We start from the raw sequence: 22,739 nt of genomic DNA on the forward strand, positions 1-22,739 counted from the left end.
TTAATCATTTTTATGTCTACAATTCAACGACACTAATCACATTCAATGTTATGCAGCCATCACTACTATCTTTTCCCAAAACTTTTTCATCAATGAGCGAGCTTCTTTTAGGCAGTGATATGGACATTGTCAACATCCTGTCCATCCACCTTTCCTGGCTGCAACTAACTGTGGGGAGACTTGGGAGCAGAGGCCGAGGTAGGCAGGTGGGAGCAGAGCTCCCTAGAGCACAGGGCAGTCTAGGAAGAAGGGAAAAGGTGCACCTGGGGAAATCTGCAGTTCCCACTGGAGACACTCGTTGAAAACAAGTTCTTTGTCTTAGCCTGAGATTTTTGGGCTGGTTTCACAAAATACCACAGAATAGATAGCTTAAAAATGACAGAAATTTATCTCTCACAACGCAGGAGTCTCAAAGTCCAAGGTCATGGCACTGATGTCTTCGGGTAAGAGCTCCCTTCCTGGTGGCAGATTTTTCACAGGGCAGGAGGCATAAGGGATCACTGTGGGGTCTCTTGTATAAAAACAGCAATTCATTCATGAAGACTCCCCCCCCCTTCCTCACTTAAACACCTTCCAATGGCCTCACCCACTAATACCATCACAACTGGCATAGATTTCAACATTTGAATTTGGTGGGGAAGGAGTACAGACTTACAGATGCTAGCAGTGGTGTAGGGCACAATCACATATTTTGGATAATATTCTATAAATTTGTTTATCCTCTATAGATTTTGGGGGCGGGCTATATTAAGGAGTCACCAAGCCCTTGGTGTCTTTATTAGTGGGTTATCATACTCAACAGCAGCAAAAAATATACCATATTTATCAAGAACTCTTGGAAAAAGGAATTTGGGAAAAACAGAGGCTTTGTTCTTCTCATGAAAGAATGTAATCATAAGCTATTATTCTGATTTTGAAGAGGCAGTTCACAAGACAGAATCCATGATACCAAAGTGCACACAGTATCTTCCTCTGACCCCTGACTCAGCCCCTGACTCCCCTCCACTGTGACAACCATTAGTGCCAATTCCTTGTGCAGTCTTCCAAAGATATTCTACACGTATAAAAGGATGTCATCCTTTTCTATAGATACATGGTAAGATACAATATGTACGTTTATATATACTTTTTCTTAACATATTTTGAAGATCATCCCCAAACAGAATGTTGTCTTTGTTTCTGAATAGCAGATTTAAGCTAGACCATAAATTATTTAACCAGTATCCTTTGAATAAAAATTTAGGAATTTTGTAAATTTTGGTAGGGCAAACAATGGATTGTGCCTTTTACATACATTGTTTTGCCCACATGCAATTCTATCTCTGAGAAAAATTCCTAGAATTAATTGTTGGATAAAATGTGTCTGGGTTTGGCTGTTATGCCAGAACACCATAAATGGGGTGGTTTAAACAACAGAGTTTCTGGCTCATTTTTAAAACTTTGGTGAATACAAATACATTGTCAGGTATGGGTTTTCAGACAAATACTGAAAGATAAACCTCAGAGCTTATATTGCACTTTCAAAAATGTTTCACTGGTTTTAACTGCCAAGCCAGCATTTTTGAACATAACCTTTCACGTATATAAATCACTAGTTACATTAACTATAAAGAAATATTAAAAAGACAACAAACCACTCAGAAGTTGACACATTATGCATACTTAATGTTTGTTGAATCAATTAATAAATAACAATGGATGGATGAGTGAACACTGGTGTTGCAATTTAAAAAAATTTTGCTTTTCAAGTATATTTTCTTTTTGAAGCAAAATTAATTTTCAAATTTCAAATTTAAAGGACAGTTTGTTTCAATTGGAAGAAAAACAATGCTAAACTAAAGGTGACATGAGAACAGGAATTCAGTCTCTCTTGCTCTGCCAGAGAGAATGAGGTGGGCAGCCCCAGGCTTGTTCCCTCAGCAGCACGATGAAGGAAGGAGAATACAAGTTCTTTCCCTCCTCCTTGGTTGCCATCAGCATATGGTTGTTCATCCTTAGGATTGGCCATTCATGGCTGCAAAGCAGCTGCTGTCATTTCAGACATCACATCCTCGCCAAGTGTGTGTAAAGGCAAGACAAAGGGAGTCTCTTCTGAAGAGCTTCTTGCTGTCATAGAGAATGTGCCAGAACCCTCTCCTAGCACACTTACTCATCTCATTTACTGGGTGAGTCACAAGCTCATCCCTAAACATCACTCGCATGATGGCATACAGGTCCACCACAACTGCTTTAGAAAAATGATGATTAATCAACGAGTGAACCTGCCCACCTTCCCTGAAGGCACTGCTGCTTATATCTGTGCAGGGCAGAGTCGGGGATGGGTGTGGGGATGGCGGGTGTGCCACCAACCAACCTTGTACTAGTTATAAAATTTTCAAGAAATTTCAGAAAAGGTGATGTTTTAATAATTGTGACTTTCCATATTCTAGGACGTGGTAAAGATTATTATTGGAGAACAACTATTCCTTTGTTAGAGAACCTTTCTGTTCACTTCTTGAGAGTATGAGGAACAGAGGGACTTGAGTGCTAGAGCCAGGGAGATGGGAAAGAGAGTCTCCTGACGTGGAGCAGGCCTTGCCAGGTCGCAGGAAAAAGGAACATGTAGAGCCTCTGAAGGCGGGGATGTATGACCTTGGCTTTCAAGTTTTCCATTTTACATGGCCATGCCCTTATAATAGGTGGCTTCAAGAACCTGATAAATCTTGTCAAACACATCCTACTGTCAACTTTTCATTAACAATACCTTATGTAAGAAAAGGGAGTACAGGAGGAAGAGCTGAAAAAGCAATTGCAGAATAGCGAGAAGCAATGAGTCCAGAAAAGACAAAGACTTAGACCCAGAGGGCAGATTAGTGTTTGCCAGGTGCAGGTACAATGGGGAAAATGGATAATGACTCCTAATAGGAACAAGATCTCTTTAGGGGATGATGGAAATGTTCTGCAACTAGATGGTGACAATGGTAGCACAGTTGTGTAAATATACTAAACATATTAAAGACTAATGAGCACTTAAAATGAGGGAATTTATGGCAAGTAAATTATATTCTAATAAAGCTGTTGTTTTCAATTGACCAGCATAGGAGTCACAGCAGGAAGTAATTAGCAACACACAGCATGAAGGGTGAATCCTCAGAACTACTAGTAAAGGTCTGTACTCCCAAAGGCTGTAGAAGGAGAAAGAGTTAAATTATTTTATTTGAATATTAGAGGAGAGATTAACCCAAAAGCCTGGAGAGCTTGAGGGTACTTGGTATATAGTACTTTATAATACTACAAACAATAATAATTAAATAAATATAATAAAGGGTCCTTTATAATAGTAATTCACCCCTTCCTCTACTCTGCTTTTCATGGTACCTCAACTGCTGTCTCCATCCCTTAGTGCTCACAAACAGAACTATGCACACACACACACACACACACACACAGCTTGCTTCTGAGGACATAAAGTATTAGCCAGGATTGGCTCACTGATTTGCAGGATTAATAAATACTGGAAATGCCTACCTCTGCTCCCACAATCTCCAGCTTTATGATATCAGAGGAAAGGCATCTCATGAAAGGATAGTAGTAGAACAGAAGGGCACTGGGGCCAGACTATCTGTGTTAAATCGCACCCCAGATCTACAGGTTACCAGCTTCAAGACTCAGACAAGTTATTTAACATCTTCGTATCTTGTTTTATCCTGTGTGTGATTGGGATAATATTAATACTAATCTATATGAATGCTTTGAAAATTAAATGAATTAGTTCATGTAAAACATAACTGCACCTTGCAATAGAAACACTCTTAATAGTAAACATCAGATATTATTAGTTATAATAATATGAAATACAAAGCATTTCTCCCATTTCTAGTGAACTTGTGAAGCCTGAATGTGGGAATCAACTGATTTTTGAGCTGAAGAGAAAGGTGACAGGTAAAAACCATGGTTGTTTAGACCATAGGTGATACCTGCTACATGGTAATTTGCTAGAGACCAGAAAGGCCTATCTAGCTGAAATACAAAAGGAAATCTTCAATCAGTCAAGCACTTATAAGTCTCACCCAGCTTGGTCCTCATGAAATAGTGCTATTTATTGCACAGACTATGTGCCCTTCTGACAATAAGTAACAACTTTTATAGGACAGTTTCATCTCTGCTTAGCAAGCCACAGTAACATGCCCACACCCTCTCACCTGCACAGCTCTGGACAATCATTTGCCCCAATGTTTCTGACTGGTCTATGCTCAATTAACAACAGAGGGCTAGGCGACATTTAGAGCTAGGACTGCAGCTGGGCCAGCACTGAGATCTATCTGACATCATGCTGTGCTGAAAAGGTGAGAAAAGGCAGGTGAACACGAGCCAGGCCTTCATCTTGAAGAACTGATACAGGAACAGATTGTCAAGGCAGGAACCCAACACCTAGCTGGGTACAGAGTAGGAGTATAATCTCAGGTGTGTGGGAGAATCTGAGCTGTCAGCTTGACTGGCTGGTCAAGCAATAGTGGAGACTACCCTCCTGCAGTGATGTGGTAGAGGCAGAAATTTCCATTCTGCTCAACTTAAGGTCTGGCTGAAGTCCAGAGGTCGGGGTGGTCCTGAGTCCATATCTGGGCTCAAGTTCTGCTGGCAATGGAAGGAGGTAGAAACCAGGCAAGGCTTGTGACCTGCTCATGCCTTCTCTGACTGATTCCTAGGCAATCACAGCCTGCCCTGCAGGTTTACTTTCTTGCCCCATGCCAAGACCCCCACATCTTGCTCAAATCGGTGGATGTGACAGAGCTTTCACTTTTGATCTTCCTGAGTTCTTCTCATTCTTTCATACTCATACTGTGCCTTCTTACCATAGGTTCCTGTGGTTACTTTTATGTGGCAACATGGCTAGACTGGGACATCCAGTTGTCTGGTCAAATAGTAGTCTACATGTTGCTGTGAAGGGGATTTTAATGTGATTAATATTTACAAAGTAGACTATGAGTAAAAGGGATTGCTCTCTAGAATGATGGTAGGCCTTATCCAATCCATTGAAGGCCTAATGAAGAAAAGACTGAGTTTTGCAGACAAAAGAGGCAATTCTGCCTCACACTGAAAACATGAAAACTCTGCCTGAGTTCCCCACCCGCCAGTCTGCCCTACAGATATTAGATTTGTCAACTCCCATAATGGCCAATTTCTTAAAATCCCAATCTCTCTCTGAGATCCATATACATATATGCATACCTATATCTGATAGCTATCCCTTTCTATCTATAATCTATCATCTATTCATTCACATATATCTTGTTTCTCTAGAGAATTCCAAATCTCTACAGGAGCTAATTTTTGGCAGCAAATGCAAACACATTTTTAACCAAACAGGAATTTTTTCAGTGAAAAACATTCTATCCATTTATCTGACAGAGTTATTTAAAAATATATACTTTGTTCAACTTTGCTGCTTTTCATTAATTTGCAGCTTCACAGGTTTGCAACAGGGTCTTGCTTTCTGGTACGCTGACATTAAAATGAATGTTTACTTTTAAAGAAGTCATTACATCCCTAGCCAACCATTGCTAACTGCAGCCATTCCAGGTCTCCTACATCTTAAATGGCTCAAAGAGGTACCTATGGAAACAATCAATCGCCCATTAAAACCAGTCACCGGGACCTGTGCAAACCAGAATAATTGCACTTGTTCATCAGCTTGTGATGCCCAACTGAGGGAGCCGGAATTTCATTTTTACTTCTGCTTTTTCTTAGTTTTGGCTTTTGGAAAATACAGAAAAACATAGGATGCTACCATCAGCCTCAGGAACATGCTGCAAATCCTAGAGCATCTTCACTTTCAAAGAACCTCTCCCAGAGGGATTTGAAAGCCAGGCATCTCCTTTGTGTACCCTACTTCACACCCCAAACTCCAGGCTAAGGAGTGGCAGCTGGGGGTGGTTTTCAGGCTAAAGCACAAGGCAGGGTTTTCCTTCCTTGGAAAATGAGAGTGTTTTGTTGTTTTAAACTTCACGTCCATGCTCACATAGGACACTTCCCTTGCCTGCCTCCCAGACAGTGGGCACATTGAAGGCAAACATAAACTAAACTTAAACGCCTATGAAACAAATTTCTAATGACCACCCTTTAGTAGATAGACTCATACTTTATTTTGACAAAATTAGGATAGAAAAATACCACAATGTGAATATAACCTTGGCTCTTTTTGTAACATGGGTTGTGATGTGCAGGGCGACATGGAACAGATTGTTTCTGTCTGGGCTTCAGTTCACACTGAAGTAGAGCTCAGTCACTGCGTTTGCTTGAGCGACTATTGGACATAGCAAAACTGGTTTTAGACAGGGCTGTGGCATTCAATAATATATATGACAAACCAGTGAACCCAAAAAAGCTTTTTAAACAGCTTTATAATGACTAAAAGTCAACTTCTTGATTAAAGCTACTTAGATTTTCAAAATAGCTTTAACACACTAATAAATATGTAAGAATAATAGAGCACATATTGAAAAACAAGTGAAAATCATAGTAAACATGATATATCAATGACTATAAACAGTAAACATTGATTCAGTGTGTAGATAGATGTCATTTCAAGAATCTACTCTTTACCCAGCTGGCCATAAAAACTGCAGTTCTAACTATCATCAAAATGCACCCTGTATGTAACCTCTGAGCTTATTTCAAGCTGTCATTTCTATACTCCATCTTTGGAAAGAGGGGCGCTTAGTACATGCAGATATTTGATTATGGTTATACGGACAAAATAAAATGTGCCAGGAGTCTGCAGCTCAAACTGCTGCCTTACATTGTGAAGCACCTGCACATTCTTTTGTCTCCGTGATGCTTCAGGTAAACTCATGCTAAATAATTCATGTCAGTGCTAATTTTGTTGCTGTAGTCCCTTTGAGCTTCTATCTTTGCTTCCTTTCCCCACTCCTCAAAGAATAAAATCGGATGGCTCCTCATTAAAATACGTCATCTGTAACATATAAAATAAGTGTATGTACATATATACATTATATGCATTTCCTTTTCAAGGACTGGGTAACTCCTCATTTTCTATCAAATATTCCTTCTTCATATACTTGGTTCCCCTAACTAACCTCCACACTTCGAGGTAGGCGTCCTTCAAGGACTTCTTGCTCATTTCTTCTGAGGTCTGAGAGCTCCTAACGGCCAGCGGGACTCCGCTGGGGCTGCCCCCTGCCTCTCGCCTGCCCTGCTGAGAGGAGCCACCTGCTGCCTTCCCACCTTCTGACCCACCATTTCCACCCTCTGCTGGCAGCTCCTCCATGACAAACGGCAGCTGGTCTCCACTTGGCTGAGCCTCCTCTCCCCTGGGCTGCGTCTCCAAGTCCTCGTACTTGCTTTGCTTTCTGGTCTCCAAGAACTTGGCCACACAGTAAATGATGGAGCCCAGGGTGTTCACCACGACGCCGGCAATGAAGAGAGAGGTGGGCTCCACGTCGCTGAAGGCCACCATGCCCACGGTGATGGTGGCGATGCTCTTCACCACGCCCACGAAGCTGGTGGTCACGGCGGAGTTGATGTAGGTGCAGTGCAAGGTGGTGAAATTCATGGCGCAGCCGATCAGGATGCAGGCCAAGAAGATGCAGACCATGGCCGGGTCCTTCCAGCCCGGGAAGGTCCAGGCGTGGATAGAGTCGGTGCTAGCGAAGGAAAAGACTATCAGCAGCGGGGTGGCAGAGACCGCGATGACATACTGCGCGGTGAGCGGCCCGTGCTCGGTGTCGGCGCTCGCCTTCTGGATGAGCACCAGGTAGGCGGCGTGCACCAGCACCGCCAGCACGCCCGTCACATACCCGATGGGGTCGCCGGTCAGGTCGCCAGCTCCTGGAGCGCGCAGGAAGACGAACACCCAGGCAGGGAGGAGAAAGAGAAGACAGCGAGTTGAGGGGTGGGGGTATCTACTGCGGGCAAGGCATAGGCTTGGAGAGTGGCCCTGGTTCGCGCCCCTGTTCTGCCCACTAGTCAAAATCGGGAATGCAAGCCCAGTCAATGCCCAGCGCAAGGCAGGAGAAGAGGCGCCTTCTTTGCCCTGTCCTCGGGGCACCCTGCCTAGCTCTGGCCGCAACAAGCCCCCCCCCCCCAGAGAGCAAATGCCCTCGGGGCAGGTGCGTGGCTTCTCGGGGCTGGCACAAAGGTCCATGAAGGGCCCGTGGGACCCCGATACCCCCTTCCCGTCGGGGGACGCCGGAAGGAAGAGGGAGCCCCAGCTAGTGGCTTCTAAGCGCGCAGGGCTGACCGAGGTTGAACAAGCCCCCCGTCACCCCGCCTCGGAAAGGTTCCCCACCCGCGGGCTTCCATCTCCCTCAGTTTCGCCCAACCCCGAGCGCAGGTGGGTCTCAGTTCGCCCCCTTCTGCCTCGCGCCGCCACCCGCACCCCCGCGCGGGACGAGGGACCCCAAACTAGCTCGGGCGTCCCAAGCCGTGTTCCCTCCCCCCAACTCACACCAGCCCCGCGTGACCCCAGGAAGTTCGCGGCCCCCCTCCTTCCGGCTCGGGCTAGGTTCGAGCCGGGAGGACTCCGGCCCGGGCTCGGGCGCGCTCGCCACCTCTCTCCGAGGAGGACGGAGTGTCGGGGGGTGCGGGAGTAGAGCGGGACGGGGAAGGGGTCCGCGGTGCGGCTGGGGTGCGGGTGGAAGCCTGGCCCCGGGTCGGGGAGGAGGCCAGAGTGCCGGGAAGGCTCGGCTGGGTCCCACACGTGCCGTTGGCGAGCCGCGCGTTCAAAGCTCTCCGCCTCTGCGCCTCCGTCTCCCCTTCTGGAAGTGAGGGCGTTGTCCTAAGTGCCCCCCGCGGTCTCTGCCCGGTGGGGAGGGGTGGGCCGGGGGTCGGCGCGGGTTCCGCTCACCTGCCAGCGCCGCGCCGCAGGTGGTGATGAGCACGGCGGCGAGCACCCCCGGCGAGGGCGCGCCGTTCTTGAGCACCAGGACGCCGATGAGCATGGTGACCAGGGGCAGGCAGCGCTTGAAGACCACGTACATGGGCAGGCTGAGGCCGCGCAGGGACCAGAGCGTGAGGCTGGACTGCAGCGTGGAGAGCACCGCCACCCCGGCGAAAGAGCGCGCCAGCCTCAGGCCGAAGGGGGGCACGGCGATGAAGCCCAGGCGCCGCAGCAGCTCCAGGCTCAGCGCCGCGGTGGAGCTGGTCAGGCACTGCACCAGGGTCAGGAAGGTGAACTGGTAGCGGCTGATGAGGAACTTGAGCAGGATGTTCAGGGAGCCCGAGAAAACCCCGTGCGCGATGGCCACCGAGATACCCAGCACGCGCCCCCGGCACAGCCGCCGCATCGCGCCGGCCCCGCGGCCCCCGGCGGTGGCGAAGCTCGGGGATCTGCGGGCGGGAGCGCAGAGGGGAGCCGGGAGACGCCGAGCGAGGGCGGCGGGGGTGCCCGCCCCACGCCGCGGCGAAGGGCAGGGGGCGCCGGCTCGGCCGCGGAGGGCAGCTCCAGCCGGGCGTCCTCGCTGCCAGGCGGCTCCGCGTCCGACTACCCCGCGGCGCGCGGGAGGCAGTGACGGGGGCGGGGGACTCCGAAAAGTGGCAGGGGTGGGGGGGCTGGTCTGAGAGGAGTGGCGGGAATCCTAGCGACAGCGATTTGTAAGTAGGTGACGAGCCACGATGGGTTGTGTCCCGCGCGGCTGCACCGTCAGGGAGGCGCCCTGCGCAGGGAAGCTCCGACGACCGCTGCGCGCGGGCCGGACCCCGCTCCCGCCACGCCAAGCGCGCTCCTTGGCCGGCTCTCGGGGCAGCCCGGTGCTCCAACAGCGCCGGCAACCCTTGCTTGCTCCCCTTCCTTCTGTTTCTGAGTCGAGGGGCGCGTTGGTTGGCGGGGTGGAGAGAATCCCCGCCATAGCTAAAGATTTTAGAAACCAAAGCGCTCCTGGGACAAGCACATGTATTAGCCGCAACCAGGCAGTGCCCCCAGCCTCCCTCCTCCGAGTTGGTCTTGCAACCCACGGTTCCTCCCGCCACCCCTAGTCCAGCTGCCAGGGGAGGGAAAACGCTGGTGCCGGGAGAGCTGAGCTGCCGGGCGTGTTCCTGATTCCGGCGCCAGCGCCGGGACGTTGAAGGAGCCCACGGTCCCGGGCGTGCACGGGCGCAAAGGCCAGCCCCATAGTGTCGCCAGCACAGGGCGCCCCTGTCCTAGAGCCTTCTAGGAAGGAGCCTGGGATTACGCCCCGCCGCTCCGGGGGAGCCCCCCGGGACGCCAGGGGCTGGTGGGGTTGCGGAGCCTGGGGGTGGCTGCAGACGCAGACGCTTGAAGTGCGGCAAGGATGGGAAATAAGCAAAAGGGCAGAGACCACGGTCTGGACTGAGGAGCCTCCACGGTCCCGGAGTTCCAGAGCAGCGCTGCCGGCCGGGGAGTGAGCCCGGAGGAACTGGCGGCGTCGCGGGGCGGGGGGAAGCAGGAGAGGCGGGTGTGGCCGGGGTAGGAACTCCCGGCCTAGACGGTGTAGACTCGGGGCAGCGGTCTCCACATCCTCGGAAACCTAACGCAGGCTCCAGGGCCGTCGTGGGTCGACTTGGGGGGCAGGACAACCCCTGCTGGGAAGGGGTTGACAACCTTCCTCTGGCTAGGGCACGTCTGCGCCCCATTTTACTTCCCATTTAGCTAAGAGAGCAGCTCCAGCCAGGCGGAGCTCAAGACTTCGGTGACCCTTTCTTTGATCTGAATATCGTTCCCTAGAACGCAACGCCCGGATCCGTAAATTCAGCATCAGCAACGGGGTTCCATCAGCCGAGGTCACCGCCAGAGCTACAGTTTCGTGCTACCTAAAATTTGGGGGAGAGTTATGAGGGGGAGAGATATGAGGGAGAGAGTTGGAGAGTTGGAAATAACAATTTCCAACAGGGATGGCAGCATAACTGTTGCCTTTCTTCCCGGCCAGCTTGGTAGCTGCTGGTTGCACTCTTTAGCGACCAACCCGCCAGCTCGTGTGCAGAGCGCCAGGCAGGTCCACTTCCCTGTCCCTGACTGGTGGGCATTAAAGAAAATGCTTTGGAATTGGCCCACAGTGCCAGCTTTCCAGGAATGACACGGAAAGCATCCTGAAAACCCATGCTTCCCTTTCCACAGGGAATCATGGTTTTTGTTGCTAAAAGCTGTAATTGCACACGATTGACTATTCCGGGGACTCTTTTTTCAAGTGTTGATGTTCTTCCTTTAGGAGATAATGAAATCTGAAGAAACAATTGTAATTATGTGTATGTAAGTGTGGTGTGAACATACATTTAAAATATACTCACAAAAACCTTGAAAATGAACTTTTTAAAGACATCAGCAAATAACGTATCTGCTTCTGGGGATCATTCCAATTAGAGCCATCCTAAGTGACTATTATAAAGAACTGTCTGCACAGACCTAGTTTTGGAGTGATTCATTTCTACCAGTAATTATAATTGCTTCCATTTGTGATACTAACATTAAGTAAAAGATTTGGGGCTGATTCAGCTCTCTTACCCTTCTCATTTAGGCAAGAAATTTAGCTTAATATTTGAAACCTACACTGGCATAAAAGAGTACATTTTCTATATTTTATTGCATATAATTTTTTCCCATTAGGGCTTTATTTAAAAAAAAGTTAATACTTTCTCCCACACCAGTTACTAGATAAGTTCCTAGGGAAAAATCAGAAAAATAAAGATACTATGTTTAGCAAGATTAATGGAACAAGAAGATAGACATGACGGTTAAAAAGCTATTTGATCTACAGGCAACAAGATACTAAGGGTCTACACTCAAGCTCCATTATCTTTGGAGCTACTCAGTAAATCTGGATGGTATTCAATAAATCATTTAGTTCATTCATCCAGCAGAGCAAGTACTTTGTGCCAGGCAGTGTGTTAGCCACAGAGGATTCCAAGATAAGCACACATCTTAATTGTTAAGGGTTCACAGTGGAGGTGAGATGACTTGATGAGCTCACTGGGGTCTTGTAGCAGAAAAGGGAACAGCAAGGATAGCAATAAAACCATCTTGAGGGGCTACAGAGGAGGTTTCCTGGACAAGCACATGCATTGCAGCTAGGTTATCTCATTCAAATAAAGGCCTATTAAATAAGAAATTATTGAGTTCATTTTTGAATGAGCCAAATTATAGTCAAGACTTACAGTTGAAAAGGTGCCAAAGCCAGAAGGGACTGCTGGCTCTCAGTCTGGATCTTCTGGGACCTGTGGTAAGGTCACTTACTTTTTAGCTCTGTAGACTTGGAAACTCAATTTTATTAATACTCTTAGGAATGATCAGGATCTAGTCACCAGAGTTCCACATCTTTACTAGCCCTCAGTGGATCAACTTTTATTGTTTCTAAGAAAAGGAGGCCTTGTGGCATGGCATAGGTTTACTCACTCACACAGATTTCAAATGCCAGCTCCATTACTTCCCAGATATTGTAACTCCTTAGAGGCTGTTTCCTTGTCTGGAAAAGTGGGTAGGCTTCCTTGCAAGCATATTATAAAGATGAAAAGGGGTATCATGGGCCTCTCTGGTGGCGCAGGGGCTAGAGACAGAGCTGTGAAGCTCTCACCAGCCAGTGCAACATGAGTTCGATCCCTGGTCAGCCAGCCAGGGAGCAACCCTCATGGTGCAGCAGACCTCTCCTGTCTCCCCACTGAGCCCCTCATCTGTGTATTTCAGGCAATCAGCCTGTTCTGCTCCCCATTCTGTCTCTGGTGAATCCTCTCATTCCCCGCATCTCTGGTCTATACCCCAGTTCTTGTATGCACAAATAAATAAATCTTAAAAAAAATAAAAAGGGATAACATGCAAAAAGCATCTCACAGGGAGTCCAGACCCCAGAAGATGCTCAGGGCTGTAAGACCCTTGCAGATGGGGGAAGAACTGGGAAGATGACAGGAGAGAGCTCAGAACTCAGCAGCCTGGAGATTAAGGCTGGTTTTCCAATCTGGAGGGAATGACTGGTTGTCCTCTTAAAAGTCCAGAGGCTGCTTATGAACTACCAATATTAAAAACCTTGATCATTCTCTTTCAGGATCATATCCATTTCCCTTTTTTCTAGTTTCTCAACCTTAGCTCCAGGGAACCCAGTGAGTAAGTGTTCACTCACACTCTTTCACATTGATAGACTTTAAGAACTTGAATTAAGTATTATGAAGTTAATATCTCCAAACATCTCTGTCTGAAAAAGAGGGAAAAAATAAATCAAGGAGATACTAGTTTTTAAGTCACAAATATTTGTTTCAAAGCATATATGATAGGTTATTTTGTTAATAAAATCTCTTGCATTCTAAAAAGAAAATGTTATTTTGTTTCATTGTAAATATGATCTGGGTTAAGTATTTTAAAAGATCTATTAGAAATCCCATGATACAGAGAACACCCACTGTGAACCTGCTTTTACTGAACTGCACTGGGGGTGATGCCACCAGTTCACATGGAGGGAAACAACAGAAACAGCTCTAGGAACCCATCATTGTGACAGCTCTAAGGATATGGTGAGATCCTTGTTCCTTACAATATACTATTGTTAAGAAGTGTTTTATTTTGGAGGGTTTCTAAATAACAATTAAAATTGATGACCTCAGAACTAAAAAGAATTGCATTTTCCCTAAGATTATTCATTTATTCATTCAAAAAATATTTATTGAGCACCAATATGTGCTCATGTGCTCCAAAGGTGCTAGGGCCATGCCTGTTTGGCTCTAGGACAAAGTCCTCAACTTCAGGTCTGGGTATGAACTCTGTGCCTCACCAAGCATCCCAATTAACCTGCCAGTAGCCACTTTCTAGGACTCTGAGGCCTATATTTTCAAACCTCACTCCCAGCTCTACTTCATGTCTCCTGTTCTATTTTTTATAATGATTATTTTTGTACTTTCTCTTAATTGTTTCTAGAACAAATAAAGAGGTATATAATATGCAATTTTCTTCGTTCTGATTAAAATTCTCAAAAACTTGTTAAAAATTTAATAATTTATGTTATTTTTCACAGTGACTAGTCTTTAAAAAGTATGATAGAAAGGTGAGAAAAAATATAAATATAGGGTTCTGGGTAGAATATCTAAAAAGCTTTGAATAACTACGTATGCTCTTAACTTATCTTAAAGAATGGCACCACGTTCTTGAATCATCAGTTTTTCTGTCAAGCATATAGTAGATGCTCAGTGAATAACTGCTAAGTAAAGTAAATTTATACTAGAGTCTTGTGTTCATACCTATACTATATTTTAAAAGTAATCTTGTTGGGGATGCCACAAAATGATAAATGATTAAGAGATGTAGTTTATTTTTCTCAATAGCAGTTATTATGATTTACATAAAAATGACAAATTAAAAATGAAATATTTCACTATCAATATAATCTGTGGGTCTTCCATAATTTAATCCATTTTACAATACAGAGATTAACAGACACTACAAGATAAACCATAACATTAATTATTTCTTAGGATTTTAAGACGTATGGCTTAAGTATCAGGCTTAAATAGTGAAGAAAGTCTTTATCAGCTGCCTCAAAATGGATTGCAGAACAAGTTTTTAAAATTTTAAATCTGAATAGCACATAAAAGCATTATGTCTCTATTATCAATAGTTAATTTATTTCCTGTAAAGTAGTTTCTTCAGTCAATAAGCCTCGTTTCTTTGTTTCTTATAATGTATCTCAGACAGGCATACTGAGACAAACAGGGTCATATATCTTTATCGTTTCATCCCAAGCACAGTCAGCCACCTAGAAAACAAACAGAAGAAAGAAACATAACCGACAGCCACTCATTACAAGAATTATTCAATGCCAAAGGGATAACTTTATACAAAATATATAGTCATTCTTCATATAAATTTTTTTTTTTAAAATACCGACCTTCAAATAAACCAAAACATAAGATTTAATCTATAGTTTTCTGCAGGCTTTCTGCAGCTGGTTCCCAAGCTTTAGCGGGCGTTAGAATCACCTGGCGGGCAGAAGGCGGTCCCAGTCTTCACAGTATCAGCGTGACTGGTATCACCTAAGGCTGATCTACAACCTGGGCTCTTTAAACCATCGCACACAGACAGGAGTCAGAAAATCCATTAATGAAACATTTTGTACACATATTCATTTTGGGAAGAGTCAAGAAAGAATAATATCCTTCAGATTTATCAATTCCCAAACTCCCCCAAAGTTAACCTAGAGCATTTACGAACTGTGAAATATAATCACCTAGGGAACTTTCTAATACGCAGCCAGAATCGAAAGAGAACCTTTTATAAAAAATTTTTTGATATATTTCAATTTTCTCAACTGGACTTTTGTTACATGCACTACGCTGGAGAATTTTTGAAGTATTTTAGGTGCAGCAATATTTTTGCTGTTGACTAGTAAGAAATTTAAAATTTAGCAGGATCCAAGTATTCTCCTTTAAGAATGAGGGGAAGGAGAGACATTTGTCCATCAATATAATGAAAAATACGTTGTGCCATATTTTCACATTTTTATTTAAAACCTAAGTTTCAAATCTGGTAGACTGCTACGTGGTAGGAAAAGAGCATGAGAAAAGAACTAAAAGAGATGAAATATAACAGAGCCATCCTTTAAGAAAACTACTACCCCTACCTGAAGTATTACAAAACCAAAAGTTTAGTTTCTTGATTCTATTCTACTAAGTCATGTATCCAAAATTTCTACCTAAAATACATGAAAAGAATTTATTAAGCTGTTTATTAATTTATTAATCATTTAAGCTGTATTTAGTAACTATTTTATTTGAGATTTGCATGCTGCTGAGTTCCAAATAGCCTGAAGTGGTTTGTAGGTTAACCCACAGGATCAAATAAAGCAAGTTACAGATTAAAAAAAAAAATCTCTTCTAAAAGGAACAAATGAAACTAAAGCTTCTGATGCTCAGCATCAGAACTGAGCATATTATCATACTCAAATAGTAACTGGGCCCTACACTGTATGATAACTAAAGAGAGGACAAAAGCAAGCTGGGTTCTATAGCTGTTTTCTAACAACAGACACATATGGATGTAACCACTTTCGTATACCTAAATCTGGACAGGATCTTCTCTTTTAGAGTCAGGGATTATATCTTGATCAAATCTATACTGTTTTATAAACAGAAAACCTTTAATAAATGCTTGCTGAATGAGATAATCCATGTATGAACAGTTTTTTTCCTTCCTTACTAGGGCTAGTTGAATAGAGCCTTGTTGATAAACAGCACCTAAATGGGTGTGTGGTCAGAAATCTGGGTCAAGGCAACAGGTTTTACAGGACTTTCGCATGTCATGAACATTAGAGAGGCTTCAGAGAGCTTTATTCTATATCAAATATTCCTCTATACTAAAAGCTAGTTTAAATGTAATTTAAAACAAAATTCGTAGATAGATACATCTTTATATTCAGTCACTTATTCAACAAATATTAACTGAGCGCCTCCTTGTAGCGTAAGGTAAAAGTATCAGGCTTTTCTGCCCTCCTGCCATTAGGATAGATGAGGGAACCCTGTGGTCCTAAACACATGCCTGATGGCGGGCACCTGAAGTGGGTACACCTGGGCTGAGAGGCTGAGTTTATAAGGGCGGCATCACAGGGACTCCAGCAGAAGCCAAGAATGAACGGAAGCAGGAGAGCAGAGAAGCAGAGAGAACACGAGAGAAGGCCAGAGAGCCCAGATAGAGTGAAGACTTGCTGGGGGCTGGGAGGCCTGCCAGCCTCCCGGCCCCCCAGCACCCCTGCCTGCCATATGCCTGGTAAATCTAAATAAAAAACCTGCAAAAGCCACTGAGGGCTCCAGGACTCCTCCTTTACCCGGTCTGCATGGGATCCTGGAAAACCTGCCCTGTGTCATTCCTGCCTCTACACTCCTTTATGTCAGATGTATGCTGAGGATTGTCCTCAATCCTGTATGCTGGTCTCTGTCCCGACAGATCTTGGCTCTAGGGGAGAGACGGATACAGTGCAAAGTGATGAATATGATCACAGGGGTATTATGGTATGGGGTCCGGCAAAAGCATGTAAGTGGTCATTATAGCCAAATGGGAGTAAAATGCATGCTTTCAGAAGGAATTATTATCCAAACTGTACCTTAAATAAGGAGTGTGCCTTTGACAGCAAATATTTGTTGTTACTATTTGTGGGGTGGGGACATGATAAGGAGAAGGAAAGTCTTCTAGCCAGTGGAATAAAGGTAAATGAAGAACTAATAAGTTCTAGCTGTAGGACAACTAAACTGCATTGTAACTCCTCTGATGAAACAATCTTTCGAGAGAAGGCTTTTTTTCTAACTTCTGTCTAGGGTTTCTTGAAGACTGGTGGCCAAGGAACATCTTGTTTGAAGCTCTTCCCTTACAGTAAGTGTGCAAGTGGCTCTACCTCATTCCAGATTCTACCTCTTTGGCCTAAGGATATTCAGGTAGAAAATTTCTTAACCTTCAAGCCCCATTTGTAGTACACTTCATCCCTGTGCCTATTTGGCTTCCTTTAATCTAAAATTAAAATGCAAATCTTTTCATTAAAACTCAAAAGTAAAAAAATCAACATTAGAAGAAAAAAATAGTTTGTGAAAATGTTATATTTCTTTACTTAATGTAAAACTCAGGGAAATCAATCTTCTTCATTATTATTTTTAAAACTGTCATCTTCTAGAGTAGTGAAAAATAACAGGTTAAGATTCCATAGATGTTTTAGTTATTTCATTTTGATTTTTTAATAGCAAAATAGATCTAAGTTTTAAGAATCAGTGTACTAATTAGAAGTAGACTTTTTTTCTATTGTATTAATGTGTCAATTTCTTTAAAACATAATGAAGCATTCTTTCTTGAAAAACTGAGTAGAAATTGATTATCTACCAATATATGGCCTATTAATGTCTAAATATGGCTATGGCATATACACCATTACAACATCCTACATGGAATGCTTAAGAGTGACTGTATTGACACAACAGACTAACACCCAGTGATCAAAAAAGATAAACTCATGCCATTTGTGGCAACATGGATGGAGCTGGAAGGGATTATGCTAAGTGAAATAAGTCAAAAGGAGAAAGATAAATATCGAATGGTTTCACTTACATGTGGTTATAGAGAAACAGACAAAACTTGTAAGCAGACCATAGATCTGAGGTATACAGCAAGGGAAGGGGAGAAAGAGGGATCAAAACAGGACAGGGAAGAGCACAAGGCACTATGGTGATGGGAGAACTATGGGGACTACACTTGAGGGGAGAAATCAAATACTGTACAAGAATGAACAACATGGGCCTCCCCGGTGGTGCAGCGGGTTGAGCGCAGTGCTGTGATGCTGTCCGCAACCTCTGCAGCAGGGGTTGATTCCCAGCCGGCCAGGGAGATTCCCACATGGCGCAGCAGACCTCTCCTGTCGCACCTGCTGCTCCCCTCAGCAGTGTATTTCGGTCATCTGCCTGTTCTGTTCCCCACTTTGTCTCTGGTGGATACTCTCACCCCCCACATCTCTGGCCTGTACCCTAGCTCTTGTATAAAAATAAATAAATCTTAAAAAAAAAAAAAGAACAACAATGTAATAAAAACATTTAAAAACAACAACAAAAAAGAGCAACTGTATTAAATAAATATTTCAGCATTTGCTATGTGCAAGGTACTGAGCTAGATCCCATCACAGACCCAAGATTACTAAAGAAACAAATCCAGTCAATAAGTAGTTTATTATAAGAATTTATCATTAGTGGAGCCAAAAAACTTGTTTATAAAACATCATCAATGATAAAGGTCTTAATAAATGCAAATTTTGGAAAAGGAAGCACTTCATAATGAAATACTAAATGTTAATACATCTACAATTTATAAAATCATATTCCTTAATCTTATCAATTCTTTTCATTTTATTAAAATGTATACACATGCCACGAATAAGGTTAATTATCAAGATTGATTTACTGTGGCTGTTAATATAACAAAGAATTCCTACTGACTCATTAAGAGATTTATTTTTTTAATATTTTATTTTATATAATTCTTGTATCATTTTTCATTTTTGCGCAATGTATGCATTTTCATTTTGGTTATATTCCCCGTACAATTGCCACCCCCCTTATTTTGGCCCCGATCCCTCCTCTTCTCCCGGCTCCCCCCCCCCCCATTAGTCTGTCTCTGGTTTATAGTTGCTTGTTGATTTTGATTTTTTCTTTATTATAATTAGTCTTTTTCCTGGTCCCTTATTTAGGTTTTCTAAATTCCTGCTATGAGTGAGATCATCCGATAGTTTTCTTTTTCTTTCTGGCTTATTTTGCTGAGCATGATCCCTTCCAGCTCCATCCATGTTGCTGCAAATTGCATAAGTTTATCTTTTTTGATTGCTGAGTAATATTCCATGGTGTATATGTACCACATCTTCTTGATCCAGTCATCTATTTTTGGGCATTTGGATTGTTTCCATAGCTTAGCTATTGTAAATAGTGCTGCTATAAACATAGGGGTGCAGGTGCCCTTTGGAATTAATGTTTCTGTGTCCTTTGGGTAAATACCTAGGAGTGGAATTGCTGGATCATATGGAAGCTCTATCTTTGGTAAGTTGAGGAACCTCCAGACAGCTTTCCATAGTGGTTGGACCAGTTTGCACTCCCACCAGCAGTGCAGGAGAGTTCCTTTTTCTCCACATCTTCGCCAACATTTGTTGTTGCTAGTTTTTTTAATATGTGCCATTCTCACTGGTGTAAGATGGTATCTCATTGTAGTTTTGATGTGCATTTCCCTGATTACAAGTGATATTGAACATTTTTTTCATATGCCTGTTGGCCATTTGCATTTCCTCTTCAGAGAAGTTTCTTTTTAGCTCTTCTGCCCATTTTCTGACTGGATTATTTATTTTGTTTTTGTTGAATCTCATCAGCTCTTTGTAGATTTTTGTGATCAGTCCTTTATCATTAGTGTTGTGTGCAAAAATTTTCTCCCAGTCGGTGGGGTTTCTCTTTGTTTTGGTTATTGTTTCTGTTGCTGTGCAGAAGCTCTTTAATTTGATGTATTCCCAGCTGTTTATCTTTGCCTTCACTATCATTGCTTTCGGTGATGCATCTGTAAAGATGTCTTTGAGGTGCATGTCATGTAGTGTTTCACCTATATTTCCTTCCATATATTTTATAGTTTCAGGTCTTATGGCTAGTTCTTTAATCCATTTTGAGTTGGATTTTGTGCATGGTGTGTTAAGAGATTTACTTTACTGACAAGTTTTCTAATTCCTATTTATCATTATATGCTTTTCTCTTCTTGGACAACTGCTTTTGTTCTTGGGAAACAATCTGTTGTAATAATCTGTATGACATTTGGCCACTGTAACTAGAAAAATAGGCAGAAAGATGTAGAAAGAATGAAAGAAATCACTAGTAGTTAATTTCTAAATTTCTAATTCTGAAAAAGCAACCCAGTAATTATGTTACAGTTGCGGTATAGATTAAAGAAAAGACATGTTTTACTGATTCAACCAGCTTACAATAGAAAGTGAATATAGAGGAGGACATGGTTTATTATGTTACTCAATGAAGCTTATGTAAAGATACAAGTTGATCAGTATACTAAAAAGTCCTTTACATTCATTCACTCAATATTTATTTAATTGATATATATCAGGTAGTTTGTATTAATCCACAATTTATGCAGCTCCTGCTACATAGTTGGCACTCAAATATTTACTGAATAAAAAAACAGGAGGGAAAAATTTGTCCTGAACTTTGAAAATCTAGGACTTTATACAGGCAGAGGTGAAGGACAGTAAGAGAAACAGCCAAAAAATCAAAAAGACTTCAAAGCAAAGTCGAGTAGGAACCAAGAGCCCAAATTAGGTTTTTTTTTTTTTTTAGATAATAAATTTTATTGTTATATTCCCCATACAATTGCAGCCCCCACATTCTGACCCCAATCCCTCCCCTCCCGCCCCCGCCCCCCTAAAAGTGTCTCTGGTTCATAGTTTTTTGTTGATTTTGATTTTCACTTTCTTATAGTTATTCATTTTCCTGGTCCCTTATTTAAGTTTTCTAAATTCCTGCTATGAGTGAGACCATCCGGTATTTTTCTTTTTCTTTTTGGCTTATTTCACTGAGCATGATCCCTTCCAGCGCCATCCATGTTGCTGCAAATTGCATGTGTTTATCTTTTTTGAATGCTGAGTAATATTCCATGGTATATATGGACCACATCTTCTTGATCCAGTCATCTATTTTTGGGCATTTGGGCTGTTTCCAAAGCTTAGCTATTGTAAATAGTGCTGCTATAAACATAGGGGTGCAGGTGTTCTTTGGAATTGATGTTTCTGTGTCCTTTGGGTAAATACCTAGGAGTGGAATTGCTGGATCATATGGAAGCTCTATGTTTAGTAGGTCCAGAAATCTCCACACAGCTCTCCATGGTGGTTGGACCAGTTTGCACTCCCACCAACAGTGTAGAAGAGTTCCTTTTTCTCCACACCCTCACCAACATTTGTTGTTGCTAGTTTTTTTTAATATGTGCCATTCTCACTGGTGTAAGATGGTATCTCTTGGTAGTTTTGATTTGCATTTCCCTGATGACAAGTGATGTTGAACATTTTTTCATATGCCTGTGGCCATTTGCATTTCCTCTTCAGAGAAGTTTCTTTTTAGCTCTTCTGCCCATTTTTTGACTGGATTATTTTCTTTGTTGTTGTTGAGTCTCATCAGCTCTTTGCAGATTTTTGTGATCAGTCCTTTATCATCAGTGTTGGGTGCAAAAATGTTCTCCCAGTTGGTGGGGTTTCTCTTTGTTTTTGTTATTGTCTCTTTTGCTGTGCAGAAGCTCTTTAATTTGATGTAGTCCCAGCTGTTTATCTTTGCCTTCACTATCATTGCTTTGGGTGATGTGTCTGTAAAGATGTCTTTGATGTGCAAATCACGTGTTTCGCCTATATTTCCTTCTATATATTTTATGGTTTCAGGTCTTATGTCTAGTTCTTTAATCCATTTTGAGTTGATTCCAAATTAGGTTTTTTTAAAAAGTAGTTTATGGTATGTAAATCAGCTTTTTAAATTGATTTGCAGAAGCAAATATATTTTCTCTATATTCTTGCTATATTCAAATCCATATACTCTATATTCTAAAGCAAGGAACATGAATGAGAAAATAGATTACTCAGTAATGGAAGCCCAGAGACAAAGGCTTAGTTGCATAAATCTGGAAGCTCTCAATGCAAGAGTGTTCCACAGAGTACAGAGGTAAAAATTACACAATTATGAAAGCATCAAGAAGGAAACAGCAGAGACTAATGCCTGAGGACATTGGATGCTTCTGGCACATGTTCTTTCAACACTAGGCTGTGACAGATGCAGAAGATATCACCTCAGATAAAAGGTGAACAGGATACAGTTATCCTAACTACCAATAATGCTAGTCCTCTTCTAAAATCTAATCTTCCAACCTCATATTAAGAATTTTTAAATACTTTTATTAACTATAATTGTATAATTTTTACCTTAAAATTATATAAGTACTTGTTTTCTCCTAGCCATAACATTCCCCAGACACAGCTCTGAAGGGTCGGAGTGTGCTCCTAAGATGGGTGTGTTAGCCTGCGTCTACTTCCCTCTGTACTCTGGACAACACTTTCTAAAATAGTGGTATAGGTAAATCTTTACTCCTTCTTCTAATTTCCCAATTTAATCATGGGAAAACAATAAACTTTATTAAATATATAAAGGTTATATAATGGGATAAACTAATAATATCTATTTTGAAACTAATAATATCTATTTTGAAATAACAATCTCCCAGGGCCTCCCCGGTGGCACAGCGGTTGAGCGCTGGGCTGCAAAGCTGC

The 22,739-nt window shown here is 42.9% G+C and overlaps 2 protein-coding genes across 2 annotated transcripts in view; both read right to left on the minus strand.

The window, feature by feature from the left end:
* Positions 1–7,006: 7,006 nt before the first annotated feature.
* Positions 7,007–9,494, minus strand: SLC35D3 (solute carrier family 35 member D3; the record flags this gene model as incomplete). The annotated part of the gene is made up of 2 exons (XM_084227690.1): positions 8,846–9,494; positions 7,007–7,827 (listed from the first exon to the last, which is right to left on the minus strand). The coding sequence occupies exons 1-2, from the start codon at positions 9,282–9,284 to the stop codon at positions 7,007–7,009; spliced, it is 1,260 nt and encodes a 419-aa protein (XP_084083816.1). The 5' UTR covers positions 9,285–9,494.
* Positions 9,495–9,968: 474 nt separating this feature from the next.
* Positions 9,969–22,739, minus strand: part of PEX7 (peroxisomal biogenesis factor 7) — a gene marked incomplete at both ends in the record, with an annotated part of 70,545 nt that continues 57,774 nt past the window's right edge. Inside the window, 3 exons of the mRNA XM_084257987.1 lie at positions 9,969–10,484; positions 10,596–10,763; positions 14,622–14,684. Coding sequence (XP_084114113.1) covers positions 9,969–10,484; positions 10,596–10,763; positions 14,622–14,684 — 747 coding nt within the window. The remainder of the gene's footprint in view (positions 10,485–10,595; positions 10,764–14,621; positions 14,685–22,739) is intronic.

This window comes from Talpa europaea, assembly GCF_964194135.1.
Source record: "Talpa europaea genome assembly, chromosome: 2".
In the NCBI taxonomy this organism is placed as follows: domain Eukaryota; kingdom Metazoa; phylum Chordata; class Mammalia; order Eulipotyphla; family Talpidae; genus Talpa; species Talpa europaea.